Source organism: Octopus bimaculoides, chromosome 13 (assembly GCF_046866305.1).
Source record: "Octopus bimaculoides isolate indiv1 chromosome 13, ASM4686630v1, whole genome shotgun sequence".
Taxonomy (NCBI): Eukaryota; Metazoa; Mollusca; class Cephalopoda; order Octopoda; family Octopodidae; genus Octopus; species Octopus bimaculoides.
The window spans coordinates 20049971-20066246 of NC_142940.1; the positions used below are offsets into that span (position 1 = coordinate 20049971).

General features: G+C 37.0%; 2 protein-coding genes across 7 annotated transcripts in view; one reads left to right on the plus strand and one right to left on the minus strand.

The window, feature by feature from the left end:
- The window catches only part of LOC106880306 (protein SDA1 homolog), a 66587-nt gene extending 52294 nt beyond the window's left edge, over positions 1-14293 (minus strand). Inside the window, exons 1-6 of the mRNA XM_089361563.1 lie at positions 14156-14293; positions 7569-7673; positions 5572-5670; positions 3945-4127; positions 2826-2891; positions 1671-1763 (exon numbers count right to left, since the gene is read on the minus strand). Of these exons, the coding sequence (XP_089217689.1) occupies positions 1671-1763; positions 2826-2891; positions 3945-4127; positions 5572-5670; positions 7569-7673; positions 14156-14245 (636 nt within the window). The 5' untranslated portion in view covers positions 14246-14293. The remainder of the gene's footprint in view (positions 1-1670; positions 1764-2825; positions 2892-3944; positions 4128-5571; positions 5671-7568; positions 7674-14155) is intronic.
- A 202-nt stretch (positions 14294-14495) lies between these two features.
- Positions 14496-16276, plus strand: part of LOC106880298 (ATP-dependent DNA helicase DDX11) — a 74258-nt gene continuing 72477 nt past the window's right edge. For 3 of the 6 annotated variants that reach the window (XR_016243978.1, XM_089361558.1, XM_089361560.1), the window contains exon 1: positions 15171-15309. Coding sequence is in view for 2 of the 6 variants with exons in the window: in XM_089361558.1 (XP_089217684.1) it covers positions 15302-15309 (8 nt within the window). In the remaining 4 variants the exon portion in view is untranslated. Of the gene's footprint in view, positions 14989-15170; positions 15310-16276 lie in introns of those variants that run through there. The other 3 variants (XM_089361561.1, XM_089361562.1, XM_089361559.1) reach the window with 2 other exon arrangements.

A 16276-nucleotide genomic window follows, 5' to 3' on the forward strand; every position in this document is an offset into this window, starting at 1 on the left:
TTAGAGTAAAGCTCAAATAACAACAATAACATTGAGCAATACAATAGAGTATGAAAGTTATTTCTTACATAAGCATATGATCCCCTCCCCCGAACTTGCTGGCTTTGTGCCAAAATTTGAAACCTTTATCATTATCATCATCATTATTGAGAGGTTTGACTGTGGGTATTATTTATGGTTAGCAATAACATTATGGGGAAAGGAGACTAGATTCTCAGAACTAAGATTCTATTATTATTATCATCACCACTACAAAAATGCCTGAATTTTGTCCAGTCATATAAACACCATCTTCTTTATCCCTTAATTTATCTTCTGTCTTACAGTTTATTTCCACTGTTAACTCACAGAACATTTCAATAGAAGACAATAAAGGAAATAACCGATCAGTTTTGTGTTTGTTTCTGGTTTCTTCTATAAAATTTCGAAGTGAATATTTTTAAAATTTTCGCTGCATAGTTTTTCTGAAATAAATTTGTTTTCATTTTTATTCTTCTGTATCACTGGTGAAGTTGCAATCACTACTGAAAAGGGGGTTAAGTTAAAGACAATACAATCTTCCCCTCATATCTTTACCCAAGACACAAATAGTTACAAACAGCACTATACCTGTAAGCAAACAACCTAATGACCATTGATCTGCAGTGGTTTTCATCATCATCATTGTCATTTAACGTCCGCTTTCCATGCCAGTATGGGTTGGACAATTTGACTGAGGACTGGTGGACCAGGAGGCGACACCAGGCTCCAATCTGATTTGGCAGAGTTTCTACAGCTGGATGCCCTTCCTAACACCAACCACTCCGAGAGTGTAGTGGGTGCTTTTACGTGCCACTGGCATGAGAGCCAGTCAGGCAGTACTGGCGACGGCCACACTCAAAATGGTGTATTTTACGTGCCACTTGCACAGGAGCCAGTCCATCGGCACGGCAACGATCTAACTCGAATGTCTTGCTGGCAACGGTCACGCTCAAAATGGTGTATTTTACGTGTCACCTGCACAGGAGCCAGTCCATTGGCACTGGCAACGATCTCGCTCGAATGTCTTTTCACATGCCACTGGCACAAGTGCCAGAAAGGCAACGTTGGTAACGATCACGCTGGTGCTATTTACGTGCCACCGGTACGGAAGCCAGACAGCTGCTTTGGCAACGATCGCGCTCGGATGGTGCTCTTAGTGCTCCACTGGTACAGGTGCCATCACGATTTCACTTTCACTTGACCCAACAGGTCTTCACAAGCCGAGTTTAGTGTTCTTACAAATTTAGTTCGATTTCGATTTCACTTGCCTCACCATGTCTTCGCAAGCGGAGCTTAGTGTCCAATGAAGGAATGTTACGCATAAGTGGGCTGGCTACATCCCTAGCAGAAGCCTTGGATTTTGGTCTCACTTGGCTTGCCGAGTCTTCTCACGCACAGCATATTTCCAAAGATCACGGTCACAAGTCATTGCTTCAGTCAGGCCTAATGTTCGGAGGTCGTGCTTCACCACCTCATCCCAGGTCTTCCTAGGCCTGCCTCTGCCACGGGTTCCCTCAACCGCTAGGGTGTGGCACTTTTTCACGTAGCTATCCTTTCAATACAAACGCACCTGAGCTGGTTAACTGCAAGACCAAGAGAAATATATATATAACTAACAACTATTACAAAATAACAGAGGTGACTGTTACCTTGGTAACTTTTGAGAAACAAGCTGTGCTGATAACATTGACTGTTTTGGCATCTTTCCATGTGTTTCTTCGATACAGCTCAACCATAACATCCTGCAAAATAAGAATCAAATATTAACTGACTTCTGTGTATACATGTATTTAGTATAGAATCCAAATAGAACACAGCAGATATAGAAAGATGAGTAATACCGTCAGAGAAGTAGCTCTTGTAATTACAACAGAATAGACACAAAAATGGATATAGTTTGCAGATGTTTAATCAAGTGTCAAAAAAGACAAAAATTGCGTGTAAAATGGACGCAGTAGCTAATGTATTTCTCAATACCATTGCTAAAAATATCTATTTAACCCATTACCTACCAGTGATCTCATATGAGATCGCTTAAAAATTACAAATTTCATAATTATCTGTCAATATTTACACACATCTAACCTTTTTTGCTATATCTACTAGGTATATTTCTCTGATATTCAAATGAGGTTTGCTAATTTTTCACTCAATATCTCGCTTATTTCTATTTAAAATGTTATTTTGATCATTCCAGCATGTTTCTAAGGCTGTTTTATGCTAGAAATCAAAGTTTCATAAAAAAAATTCCAGTTAATAGAATTATGGGGGGTAATGGGTTAAGCTAGTATTTTTGAAAGTAAGATATTTCTTATGAAAAAAAAAAAAAAAGGTGATTGTTTATTTTAAAGTTATTACAAGAGAAATTTATGAAAGGAGACATGTGACTCTCCTACGAGAATAAGTTAATCAAAATCAAACCAGCTAAATGTAAAGATGGTTTATGATGTTAAATATGGAATCTTTGTCATAGGAAATCACTGGTCAACAAGAGTGCTGCTCATTATATATGAGTATTATAGATAAATATGTCTAATTAGTGGGAAAATAACGCAAGCACACTGAGAATAAAAGAGACTAGTAGATATCAATAATAAGATGAGATGGTGTGGAATTCCAAGTTTAACTATGAAATAGAAAACAACATGACCTAAAGGCTGATGAGAATTTACGATGGATAAACTTATCAGCCAGGTAATTTTAATGCATTACTTTGGATACAGGAAGTGTGCTTCAGGTAGGAAAAGAAATAGCAAACAGATTTCAAAAAGTTTTAAGAGAGAGAAAAATTCTTATAAACATACCAGAGACTTTTTAGCTGCGATTGCATTGCTATCCTTCAGCATGTCATACATGAAATTTTGCAAAGTCTGAGGAGAAAATAATAATATAAATTCTATTAGAGTTTAAATTCATCGTATATATGTACAGCAAATTCTGAGTTAACCCTTTAGTGTTCAGATTATTCTATCAAACATAATGCTTATTGATTCACATTGATTTGAATTAATCATGCATTATCTCATATCCTCAAGATCTTGATGGTGTAATTACTTAATGTAGAATAACATTGTAGGGTAGGTGTGAGAGCCTGGATCTGGTCAGTTTGAACATAAAACAGATTAAATATTTTGGCCGGATATGGCCGGTTTAAATACTAAAGGGTTAAACATGCAATTGAAAGAAGTACCCACGAAAGTAAAATACTTCATATTTCTGGTTACTTCTCTCCATCATATTTATGTTTCACTTAGTCCTGAAAGGGCTCCTTATCATAATAGTGATCGTTCTCTCCCTCTTGTGAAGTATTCCCACTTTTTCTCTTTAGTGTTATTCTGTGTATAATCAATTGGATGAGATATGATACTGTATGTCTGCACACGTAGTAAACCCTAACCAACTTACCTCCACCAAATATTGTAATCCAACCAGCATTAATCCATTATAAATTACTCACCTATTACAACCCAAATCTTAATGATTAATGACTAATGATTATTTTCATTATGCTGAAAATATATTCGATTGACTTCAGTGAGTTACTACCATATATTTTACCTTTTTCAAAAAGATGGTGAATAAAAGTAAGACTTGTAAATGTCAGCTAGGCAGTAGTTCTTTACCCACAAAGAAAAGCAATAATCTCTAACACACTAACAATAATGGCTTCTTGAACTAATAATATTTCTTAAGGATATAATACTGAATGGTATCCATGCATTTCTTTAAACATTAGCAATACAAAAGACACGAAATGCCAGTTACAACCAGGAATCAATAATATGTTTACAGATTGAATCCCTGAAAACTTCACAACTTTGTAACACCCTCAACTTGATAACTAAAACATCAATACTATTTTTTACATAGAGCCAAGTGCTTAATTAAGAAAAGGAAAAGACATAGATGATATTTTTACTTACCCTGTTCAATTTGCCATTTTTATGCTTGGCATTTACCTTGTAAATATCTGATACAACATACGAATAAAGGGTTTGTCGAAGAAGTTTATCTGAGCAGATGAAGAGTTGGAAAAACAGTTGCAACAGATCTACACCTGATATCAAACCTTTATTCCTTAAAAGAATCAGAGCACGGCAAAGGGACTGTGGAGAAAGAAAACAGACATTTCATTTAGTCATGTATATGTCTAAGATTCCTGGTAAATTTAATGTTAAATTTATGACCATCATTATCATCACTATCATTTTAAGAATTATTCTTCCATGTATGATAGCATCAGATAAAGGAAGAAAAACAAAGTTGATCTTAATGGATTTGAGTTCAGAATTCACTATGCCAAGTGCAGGAAATAATAATAATGCAAGACATTTTTTCTAATACTCTAACAATTCTGTCAATCCATCATTGTGACTAATAACCATGACGGTAATAATGATTTGTTGCACTGGTGCGAGACCACAAATTTCAAAGCAGGAGACTGGTCCATTTCACGGACTTCAACATTTAACATGCCTTGCTGTGACTTGAACTCAGATCATAAAGACATGTAACTAAATACAAAATGTTCTATCAAACACTCTAACATTTCTATTCCACTATAGTCCAGAAGTAGAGGCACATGGATTAGGGGTTAGGGAGTTGAACTCATGATCATAAAACTGTTGTTTAAATTCCTGGATCAAAATACTTAATTTCATGCTGTTCCAGTGCTCTCAGCTTGCAAATACGAGTAATCCTGCAGTGGACTGCTGTCCCATCCAGGGGGAAATTATATTTATCATGGAAACTGGGAAATCAGCCCTAACAATAATGATTTTCTTCAATAACATGTGGCCATAAGATTGTACAAAAGAAATGAAGTTGAGTTAAATGATTGCTGTACATAAATGTTACATTCTGAAAGGATTTGAATTCAGAACATAGAATGGGATAAATAGTTACTACATGATACTATTCTGAACCATAATTTTTATCACTCTGATCCCTTGTAATAAAAGTAAATAAGTAAAATTTCAGAAAATAGATTTAGAATTAAGTAATATTTGCAGCCACTTTAACATGGCTGTCCATTTGAGCAGACTCAACTGCAATTTTTTTAACCCCAAGAGGACATCTCCTCTAGCTGGTTAACAATGTGCAGCTGCATCCGATAAAATTGCAAGCAAAGGAGTGTACCTCTACCATTACCTAGCGACGGGACCAGTAGACCAGTCCTGGTTTCAGGCTATTTCTACCACTCCTCAGTGCTGGACACCTCGTCTGCTGGAGAGATGGTAGCTCGCTTCTGCACGCAATATATATATTTCAAGTGAACACACAGTCGCTGACTTTGCAATAAGCCAACATGCTAGTTCTAAAATCTCTCTCAGAGATCAATGCAGTAGTAGTAATGATAAGTAATGTTTGTAGCCACTTGAACATGGCTGTCCGTTCGAATGAACTCTACTGCGATTTTTTAACCCCAAGAAGACATCTCCTCTCGCTAATTAATGATGCACAGCAGCATCTGATAGAATTGCAAGCAGTGGAGCATACCCCTACCATCACCTAGTGACAGGACCATATAAAATAAATAAATAGACTTACCATTCTTATAGTAGGGTCCAATACCGTAGAATGTCTCAAAAGAAGTTCTTTAAGTTGCTGGGGGAAATCAATCAGATGCTCTGCATAACAAAGTGCTACCTGGAACAAACCAGAAACAAAAACAAGGATGTTAAAATTTATCATCATCAGCATCATTTTAACGTTCATGTTTCATATTGAGTAACCATGGAGAGTCTCTCTCTCATTTGATTTGTATACAAAACCTTTTGTCAACCCTTTAAATTACATGTTTACACGTCTGCCTTCTCTACCATCCATTGGTTCATATTTAAAGCCCAGTTGCTTCACTTTGCAAGTACAAGGTTTTAGGTTGAGTTTCATTGCATAGCACTTTGGGCAGGTGTTTCCTATTTTAGCTCTAGGCTGACCAATGCCTTCTGAATGAATTTGTTAGACAGAGACGGTTTGAAAGCCTGTCATTTTTGGGGATGCGCCCACCTTGGCATCCAATGATGGCTTGTTTATATCTCCAAAAATAAGCAGTTTGACAGAATAAATACAAGACTTTTTAAAATAAATAGAGGGGCCAATCTGTTTGACTAAACCCTTCAACGTAGTGCTACAACATGGCTGCAGTCCAATGACTGAAACAAGTAAAAGAAACAACTACTTACATCCAGACAACCTCAAAAGTGCAAAAACAAACGCAAAAAAATTAAAATAGCTTCCCATATTATTTGGCAACTCACTCAGCAAACCCACTCCAACCGATGGCTCATGGTGTGTTGTCTTCTCTCCTTGCCTTTCGTACCATTATTACATGGTCTCTACTCACCAAGTCCCTTCCATCACTTGTCTCCCTCTTTTTCCCACTACCCTGAAGCATGCCCAACCACCCTTAACTCTGCCCTAACCAACACAGCAAATCCTTTCTTCCCAGAACATCCTCTCAAATTCCTTTTTTGCCTGTGTTTTCTCTGCATTCACTGATTTGTAACATTAACTTCATTGATCTCACTAGTCTCAGAGTACCTGTAAAAGCTTATAACCTTTTTCCTCTAGAGCAGCGGTTCTCAACCAGGGTCTATATACGATTTTTAGGGACCAACACAAGCAAAATAATAATTTGGAGTTTCCCAGTAGTGTTTTAGGGGTCCCAGAAAAAATTTTGCTTTAGATGTATTTATTGCAAGAAACAGCTAGATTTCTTTCTATAACATTTTACATAGTCCAACCCACACAATAACGAAATAGGAATTTTGAAAGAGGTTTTTATAAAACTAGTTTTTAAACTGAATGGCTAATGGGGGTCCACTAGAATAAAATAGTAATCAAAGACACCCATAGATAAATAATGGTTGAGAGCTTCATGCCTCAAGCAAACTATCATCATCAGTCCATTTTCCATGCTGGTATGGGTTGGATAGTTTGACAGGAGCTGGCCAGGTTCCATGCTTGTTCTGGCATCGTTTCTATGGCTGGATGCCCTTTTTAATACCAACCACTTTACTGAGTGTACTGGGTGCTTTCACGCAGCACCAGCACAGGTGCGTTTCCGTGGCACTGTTACAGGTGTTTTTTACATGCCACCAGCACTCATGAGCCCATAAGATTAGGAATGCTCAGCTGGAGAGAGATGCAGGGGTCAAGCCTGTATGCAGAGACAACCATGCTTTTACTTAGCTTGACGTATTTGACATGTCTTTTCAAGCACAACAAACTGTCAGGAGTTTTGGCCCCTGTCATCCTCTCTATGAATCCCAATGTCTGTAGATCCTTTCTCAGGACTTCGTCACATATCTTCCTGGGTCTACTTTTTCTACATGTTCCCTCTACGATTAGAGATCAGCACCTCTTCAAGCAACTATAAAAAAACAAAAAAGTTTTAAAAACCCACCCAATTTACTAATTTGCATAACTTTGAAAAACAAATATCGTATATGCATAACTTTGAAAAAAAACGACATATTGCAACAGAAAGTACCTTAAACAATTAGTTTAGCATACTGCATTCACACATAAGAAAACAAAATTACCTGTGCTAGAAACATGATCATTTCATCCAAACTTTTGGAGTACTGACTGGGTTTAAGTTGAAAAATTTCCAAAGTTGAAAGGAAGTGCTGGTGTTGTTGCAAAAACTGAAAGAAACAAATTAATATTCTTTATCAATCATTGATATCAAAAACACAAAAATTGCACCAACTTCATCAGCTAACTGGTGAGAATGATGTAATGGAATAAAGTTTGGATGTTCAATCTTAAGTTTGAATAAGCATTCGTGTATATGGCATCCGTTGAATTTGATGACAAAGATTTAGCTGTTTAACCCTTTAACATTTAAACTGGCCATATCTGGCCAAAGCATTCTGCCTCTTTTACGCTCAAACTGATCAGATCTGGCCTCTTACATTAACCCTACAATATGTATATAAAGTCCTACAAAGTATATATGGTAGATATATATATAGCCTTATAAGGTTCTTACCATAGAGAGAGAATGGATGTTTCACATCAGAGTACTGTTCTGTGAGACAGATGTTGACAAGAACTTGGATTCAACATCCCAATGTGGTCTTACATTCTTGGTCACCATCTCATGTATTTCTATGTCAACAAGCATCACCGCTAGATGGTTGTCGACACTATGCTGGATTCATCTGTGCTTTAGAAAGGCCTAGCTTTTGTCTTGCTGAGCGTCTAGCAACCTTCCTTGCAAAGCAAGCATGCCAGTTTAGTTACCAACAAATTAACTATGTGATATATTGTACCCTATTACATGTTCACTGTAGCACTAGGTGTGTGTGGTGTACATATATTCACAATAGAAAAGCATTATAATTAAAAAAGCAATTTATGTACTAACTCTTAAAAGTAATAATTAATAAAATTGAAGTGCATCACTGGTAAATATCTGCTAAATAATCCAACCCAATAATTAAAACAAAATCGATAAGCAATATAATTATGATTAAAACCATTTGATTAAATTAAATTCTGTATATGACTAGTCCTCCTTGATTCCAGCAGGATTTGGGCTCATAACTTAAGGGAGAGTTAACTAAATATAATATGGGGGTGACGGTACCTGATATGTTCCAGAATAGTCACTATTAGACAATTGTCACACATTCGAAACTCTCCCCTGATTTCATGCTCGTATGCAAATTAGTTTGGATTTTGGAGTTATCTCCCTTCACTTTCTTGATACTCTCTTCACCAATGATTAAAGTCTTATAACTTGTGTAAGCTTAACCGTCCAATTGCTAATTAATGATATTAGGAGAATCCCATCTACATTAAAACGATTATTTGATTATTATTAACATTCTAGTTTTATCTTTAACTGGGTTTTTTTTTTGTCATATAGTGTTTTAACTTTCCTGGAAGAAAAAAAAAATTTTTGTAGCCCAGTAATCTAACCAACTGTAACCTGTCTTCAAGCAAGACAAAATTTTGACACTGATGTCCCCTAGATTAATTTCTTCCAGACACTCCATTAGATATTTCCAAAATAGTGTAGTGTATTTCTCTAAAATATAAATATATATGGTTGTGGTACTGAGAAGTTTGCTTCAGAACCATGTGGTTTGGAGTATGCTCCCACTGTGTGGATACTGTCAGATAGCTGCAGGTGGACTCAATGCCTTGTGAGTGACATTCATTAGATGGAAACCAGAAGAAACCCATTGTGTGTGAGCGTGCACATGACTGAATGCATAATTCCTCTCATTTTGACATATGAGCTATAAGTAATTTGTTAGGTAACAGATAAGGGTTGGTATCAAGACAAGCATCTGGCAGTACAAAACTCTGCCCACTAGTGAGGCGGTAAGGGTGGCACTTTTAAAGGGGCAGTACTTTTGGGTCTGCTGTAGGCAATATGTGGTTTTTTTGTGGGGTCGAGGGGTGGCAAACGGAAGCGCCGCCCGGGGCAGCACACACTCTAGCTATGCTAGTGATTGCCTTAATGAAATCTCATTTGACTCGTGTATGGTAAAGAAGTGTGATTGAGTGTGTATTCCCTTTGTCTTGTCATGTGCATGCTCATTGTAAACAAAGAGTTATCATTTAAACAAACTATATTCATTGTTGACAATACTCAACAAAAGTATGTGGGTTGTTTGTTATTCAATAACTTAAGGGAAATATCTTGCTGGGAAACAGGTGAGAGTGATAGGAAGAGCATCAGCCAAACAAAAAATTGCCTGACCCATGCAGGCACAGAATAGCAGTCATTAACGTGGTCACTGGAGGTGCATAAAATGGTTTGATAAGCAGTACTTCCATGGAAAAAGCTTCTGTATTTGCTATTCACTTTGCATCTTATAAAGTACTGCATACACACTGTCTCAATCTCCAAAACTATCCGTTTCCTTTCCACACTTATAAAGCTACAGGTCCAGACAATGTCATTTATGTAACCTTCAATGCATGCCAAAGTTAACCACTACTTTCACCAAAGTCTTCAATTTCTCTCTCTCTACAGGAATATGTTCTGATCTTTGGAAACCGACAACAAAGTATCTCATTCCCAAGAAGGGTAACCACTCTGTCTCTACAACATACTCTGTCCTATTGCATTCACTTCTACATTTCAAATATGATGGAGACAGCCATTAATAACAACTTCCCCACCTACTTTTTACTAACAAGGCTTTCATAATGCTAGATCTTCTGGAGACCTACCCACCTACATCCATCATTAGTAGGGTCCCACTTGAAAACTTTCGTAAAAGTAGTGTTGTTACTTCAGCGAAAACGTTCTATTGTGTCTGACACATGAATTCTCTTAAGAAAACTCCCCATCTTAAGGTGCCATCTCATCTCTGGGATAAGTGGTTTTTCATTGGATTGTACTGTATTGTTTTGGAATACATAGAGAGGGATCTTTTTGAACTTACAGTCTTATCAACACTAGTATGCCCAGGTGAAATGTTTAGTTTTGTCCCCTACTCTTCTTCCAATACATCAACAACCTACTTGCACTCACCTAAAATTATGGTATGACCCTTTCTTTCTCTTTAACTTTCTACACCCAAGCATCATCACGTAATCTCGACAGCCATACTAAAACTGCAGTGACTTTATAAACAGAGGCCTAAGAAACAACCCCAACCAAACTGGGTCATGCCAATATTGTCTTCAATAATACGAATACAAAATCAGTGCATGGACCAACAAAACATTATCCCACTCACTGACTACAAAAGAGCAATATTCAGTCAGAACCATCATGGTTTCTTCAAACACTAAGCATCCCCATTACTGAAGAACTCTCCTGGAGACTTCTGGAGCTCTCCACAGCCTTATTCAAACCTCACAATTTGAATTTGTCCCTAACTCCAGCTGTTGTAGCCAAACTCATCAAGTTTCTTGATGACATCACTGATGGTGGCTCATGAGTGTATATTAAGTATCTTGACTATGCAAAAGCCTTCAATTTTGTACTAAATATATGACTTGTGGCAAAACTTTCTGCAACGGCTGTGAAAAATGATCTCTACAACTAGCTGATGTCCTTCATTTTCAGCTGAAAACAGGTAGTCACGGTTCTAGGAGATCAATCTTCACCTTATGAGATGACACCTAGTGTACCAGAGTGATCCATTCTTAGATCCCTATTGTTTGTTGCATACATTAATGACACAGATGTCAACTTGAAGAATGTTATAATGTTGAAACACACAGATGACATCAAGTTGTACCTAGAGATAAAAAAGAACAGCTCCTATACACTCTAAATCTTTCCTGCAATCAGATCTGGACACAATGGATAACCAACTGGCAACTCAAGCTGGCTGCGGATAAATGCACCACCATGCATTTAGGGAGGGAAAACCCCGCTTTTACATTGTCCCACAACAGCAACAACTCTAAGAACCCTGTTGGTAAACATGACCTGTGCATTGTTATCAAAAGCAATGTATTGGACAAATCAAATTTCTAAAACTGTCAAGAAGGCTGAGTGTGTCTTAGAATCATTCAGTAAGATCTTTGTCAGCCACTCTCCAGCTATCTATCTAAAGTTGTATATGATACATCTACACTTAATCTGGAACTCCTATCTTGCATGGCATATCAATCTCCTAGAAACTGTTCATAAACGTGCAACCAGACGAATACCTGTCATCAGGCATCTACTATACTCTCAACGTCTTACTTCCTTGGGCATGGACACATTAAAGCTCCAATGTCTGGCAACTGACTCGGTAGACAAAAGATTATCCACCATCTTCCCAACAATAACCTTAGGTACCTTTTTGAATTCCATATCTAACACTCATGGACATGCATATAAAATCAAAAAGCAACACAGCACCCATGACTTTCAGAAACATTTTTTTCACACACACAATTGCTGAAGCATGGAATAAACCATCTGCATCAGTTATTAGCTGTCAGTACATTACATCCTTCAAAACTTCCATGTTTCCTGAAATTCACTAACAGTACACCAGATGCCCCCATCCCTCCGTTTTTTTTTTTTTTTTAACATTTTCAAGGAGCTATAGTGCATTTGAGAGCACTGTATACAATAAGTACATGTTATATTTATACTGAAATGCACTTCCTAAGTAATTTGATTATTCTTATAGCTAGGGGTGGAGGCACAATGTGTGAGGATTACTGCATTTTTTTTACTTGGAGAAAAATATAATCTTTACAAATGTTCAATACCTTACAAAAACTATATCAGCTGAACAAACTGAGCTGGGGCTTGGTACTACTGCCATAAATTTGACTCAATTCTCCAGATTACATTTGAGAAAAGATTTATACACATAAATATCCATCTTTAGATGTCAAAAAGATCAGAAACGCAACAAAAATTTTAATAATTAAGTCAAACTGAAAATTGGCACATATGAAATAAGCGAAATTCGACTGAATCTACAAACTTAACATATAGTTCTATATTTACGAGATGAGGAATTCGATACATTATTTACATTCGATGGATATTTGTCCTCATCTTGTTTGTTGTTAACAACGTTTCGGCTGATATGAAGACCTGTTGGGGAAGCTTGCGAAGACTTGTTGGGGCAAGTGAGATTGAAACTGAACCAAATTTGATGACTGACACCCGTGCCAGTGGAGCGCTAACAGCACCATCCGAGCAGGATCACTGCCAGAAAAGCGGTCTCGCTTCCATGCCGGTGGCATGTAAAAAGCACCATTTGAGCGCGATCGTTTCCAGCTTTGCCTTACTGCCACTTGTGCCGGTGGCATGTGAACAAAACATTGGACTGACTCCTGTGCAGGTGGAATGTAAAAAAACACCATTTGAGCATGGCCGTTGCCAGTACCACCGGACTGGCCCTCGTGCCGGTGGCACGTAAAATGCACCCACTACACTCTCGGAGTGGTTGGCATTAGGAAGGGCATCCAGCTGTAGAACCTCTGCCAGATCAGATTGGAGTCTGGTGTAACCATCTGGTTCACCAGACCCCAGTCAAATCGTCCAACCCATGCTAGCAAGGAAAGCGGACGTTAAATGATGATGATGATACCTTCCAGCCTCCTTCAGGTGTCTTGGGGAAATTTCGAACCTGGGTTCTCATTCCTAAGGTAGTTTTCGATGTTATTATTATTATTATTGTTCAGGTCACTGCTTGGAATCGAACTCGGCATCTTGGGGTTAGTAGCCCGAGCTCTTAGCCACTACGCCATATGTCTGTGGGTATATGGCGTAGTGGTTAAGAGCACGGGCTACTAACCCCAAGATTCCGAGTTCGATTCCAAGCTGTGACCTGAATAATAATAATAACATCGAAAAATACCTTAGGAATGAGAACCCAGGTTCGAAATTTCCCCAAGACACCTGAAGAAGGCTGGAAGGTATATCAGCCGAAACGTTGTGTTAACAACAAACAAGATGAGGACAAATATCCGTCGAATGTAAATAATAAACTCAACATATGTTTGTGTATCTGTGTTTGTCACCCCGCCCGACAACCGATGGTGGTGTGTTTACGTCCCTGTAACAGCGGTTCGGCAAAAGATACCGATAGAATAAGTACTAGGCTTACAAAGAATAAGTCTTGGAGTCGATTTGCTCGACTAAAGGCGGTGCTCCATCATGACCGCAGTCAAATGACTGAAACGAGTAAAAGCATAAAATATTCACTATAACATTCTGGAGTGACTCTTTCCATGATATATTTACGCACTACGCAGTTATGATATTAGTTGACTGTTTCACACTCTCTCAACTATACTGACCAACTTTTACTTCTAAAGTTGGTGCAACAGCACAAAACGATGATGAAAAATACTTGTAATGCCATGGTTAAAAACAAATAGAGAAAATATAAAAAAAAGTCAGAAATTACTCATTTTGCCCCACCACATATTTTTTCTTTTTTTATTTAAAGTAGGATTATATAAAATTGAAGAATAGAATTTATAGTTTACAAATGACAAAACAATGTAACAAAAATAGACGTGACATTCTACATTGGTTAGAATAATATAAGTATTATCGATTGGATTTAACATATAAAATACAACCAGAGTATTCATTGAAGAAAACACGTGTGCAAGAAAGCGAGCTGGAGAATTACAACAAAAACATAATTTGTTAGAGCACAAGAAATGTTTCAAAAGAACTTTCATTTACCTCATCACAGTACGATTGTGGATCTCGTTTAATCAAATTCTGTAACTGTGGTAAATTATTTGGTAACTGGTTGTGGTGCCGACTCGACATTTCGATTTACAACAGTAGAATCTCGAGGAATCTAACAGTCGGAAGTATACGGTGTTAAAGGAAATTTTGACACCTCTGTAAAAACGTACAAAACACTTAATTAAAAACACAGCTTTTCGATGGCATTTAATTAAAGATATTATTAAAATAAAAACACTTTAAACTGTACACACACAGCTAATAGCATGATAGTGCCAGAGGCATGCATATATATATATATATATATATATATATATATATATATATATATACACACACACACACTGCATACACAAATATATATACACATACATATAAATGCACACAAACATACATACATACACGTGTGCGTGCGTACGTACGTAAGTACATAACACGAAATGATCATTTGAGCTGATGAGTTTTCTTTTTATTTCGTTCACACTCCATACATTTCACTATGTGTTCCACATGCAGAAGGCATCTCTCAGATACTCCCAACCCTGCCTTCTCACTATCTTATATGTACACAAATAAAACTCGGATGTCCTTATTTGTTTTTTTAGGCTCGACACCCCTCTTCACTGGATGAACAATTAAGAAAGTTATTTATTTTTATGTTTTTCTGTACGTTAATTTTAAAAATATTATTGCTCACTGCTTTTAATTCGTAAATTCGTAAATTCCAAGTTTTATTGCACAGCAAGCTACAACAAAACTCTTCTGTCTCAAGTTAATGAAGTTGTGGAACCTGTTGTCAACTGGCGGCAAATTGAAAAGTTCGAGTAAGTGGAATTTTCTTTATTTATTACTAAATCATAAAGAAATGTTAGCATATTTTGCCTGCTTTTTCTTTTTTCACCTCATTTGTTTACTGTTGCGAAGAAAACTACTATCATTTGTTAAGTTGCTTAATGCCAAGTCCAACCTAATCAAGCAAACTTATGATCAATGATAGTCATTCCGACAGCAACTAACTCGCATTTTGTTCTTTCTAAGACTTAGTTTATCTAGGCCCACATTATCCAGGGTGTACTTTTTTTTTATACGGTAGTGTGTGATTTGAAGGAGATTTGGTTGCTATTTCTAAAAAGTCGAATGACAAAGTAAATACTACTTTTCTTTTTTTTTGTTTTCTTTTTTTCGAAGTGCTTTGTTGTTATTTCTGAGCTTTCGGTCCCAACTTTGATCAAAAAGATGGGCGGATCGAAGGAAATCTAACCGTCATCACTTTTTTAATTGGTAAATTTTTACAAAAATTTATCTTTTGATTTTTATATATAGTGTAGTTTAGATTACCAATTCAATGTATTCTTTCTTTTATTTTGAAAATGGTAGTATGTTTTACCAGGAAGATTACCAGATTTGGCTGCTATATCCAATAGACCGAGCGTTGGCTCTTTCTTTGTTGTTTAGCACCAGTTCAACCCTGATCGAATAAACCTATAAGAAAAAGATATTCCAACCATTGCCATCTCGTCGTTTTTCAAACGCAGTCCACCCAGAACTACATTCATCCCACGTATTCTTCCTTTTTGTTTTTAAGATAGTAGCTTATGATTTGACGGAGACTTGCTTGTTATTTCTAGCCAATCGAGCGACTATGTAAACGCAGCTTCGTTGACTTGTAGTCTAGGAAGTATCGACTATAGCTACCCTTATTACTGATAAATGGTTTCATAGAAGTTCCCGAGAAATACGACTCTAAGAAAAGATGTGTTGCGCTGAGACTGAGTTTTAAGTCCTGCTTTATCCAGTATTAAAGTTCTTGGAGTATCAGTTTCTCTACGCTGGTCATCCTGCTTATAACTTTGTTCGGAATAATTTAGGTCTCAGATTTTGGGTTCGACTTATAGTTCTGGAGTTCAAACTTTAGGTGTAGTTCGTATATTGATTCTGTCACGAGAGATTTTTCTTCTCCTTCATCCTATAATGAATTTTATTGAGAATGCTTCCTATCTGTCAGTCATACCTTTAACTTTCAGTTTCAAAATCACATCAACACTTCCCACATTTTAGCGTTTTCAGGATCATCTGGAAAAGCAGAAGAAGAGTCTGATTCCTATAGCATTT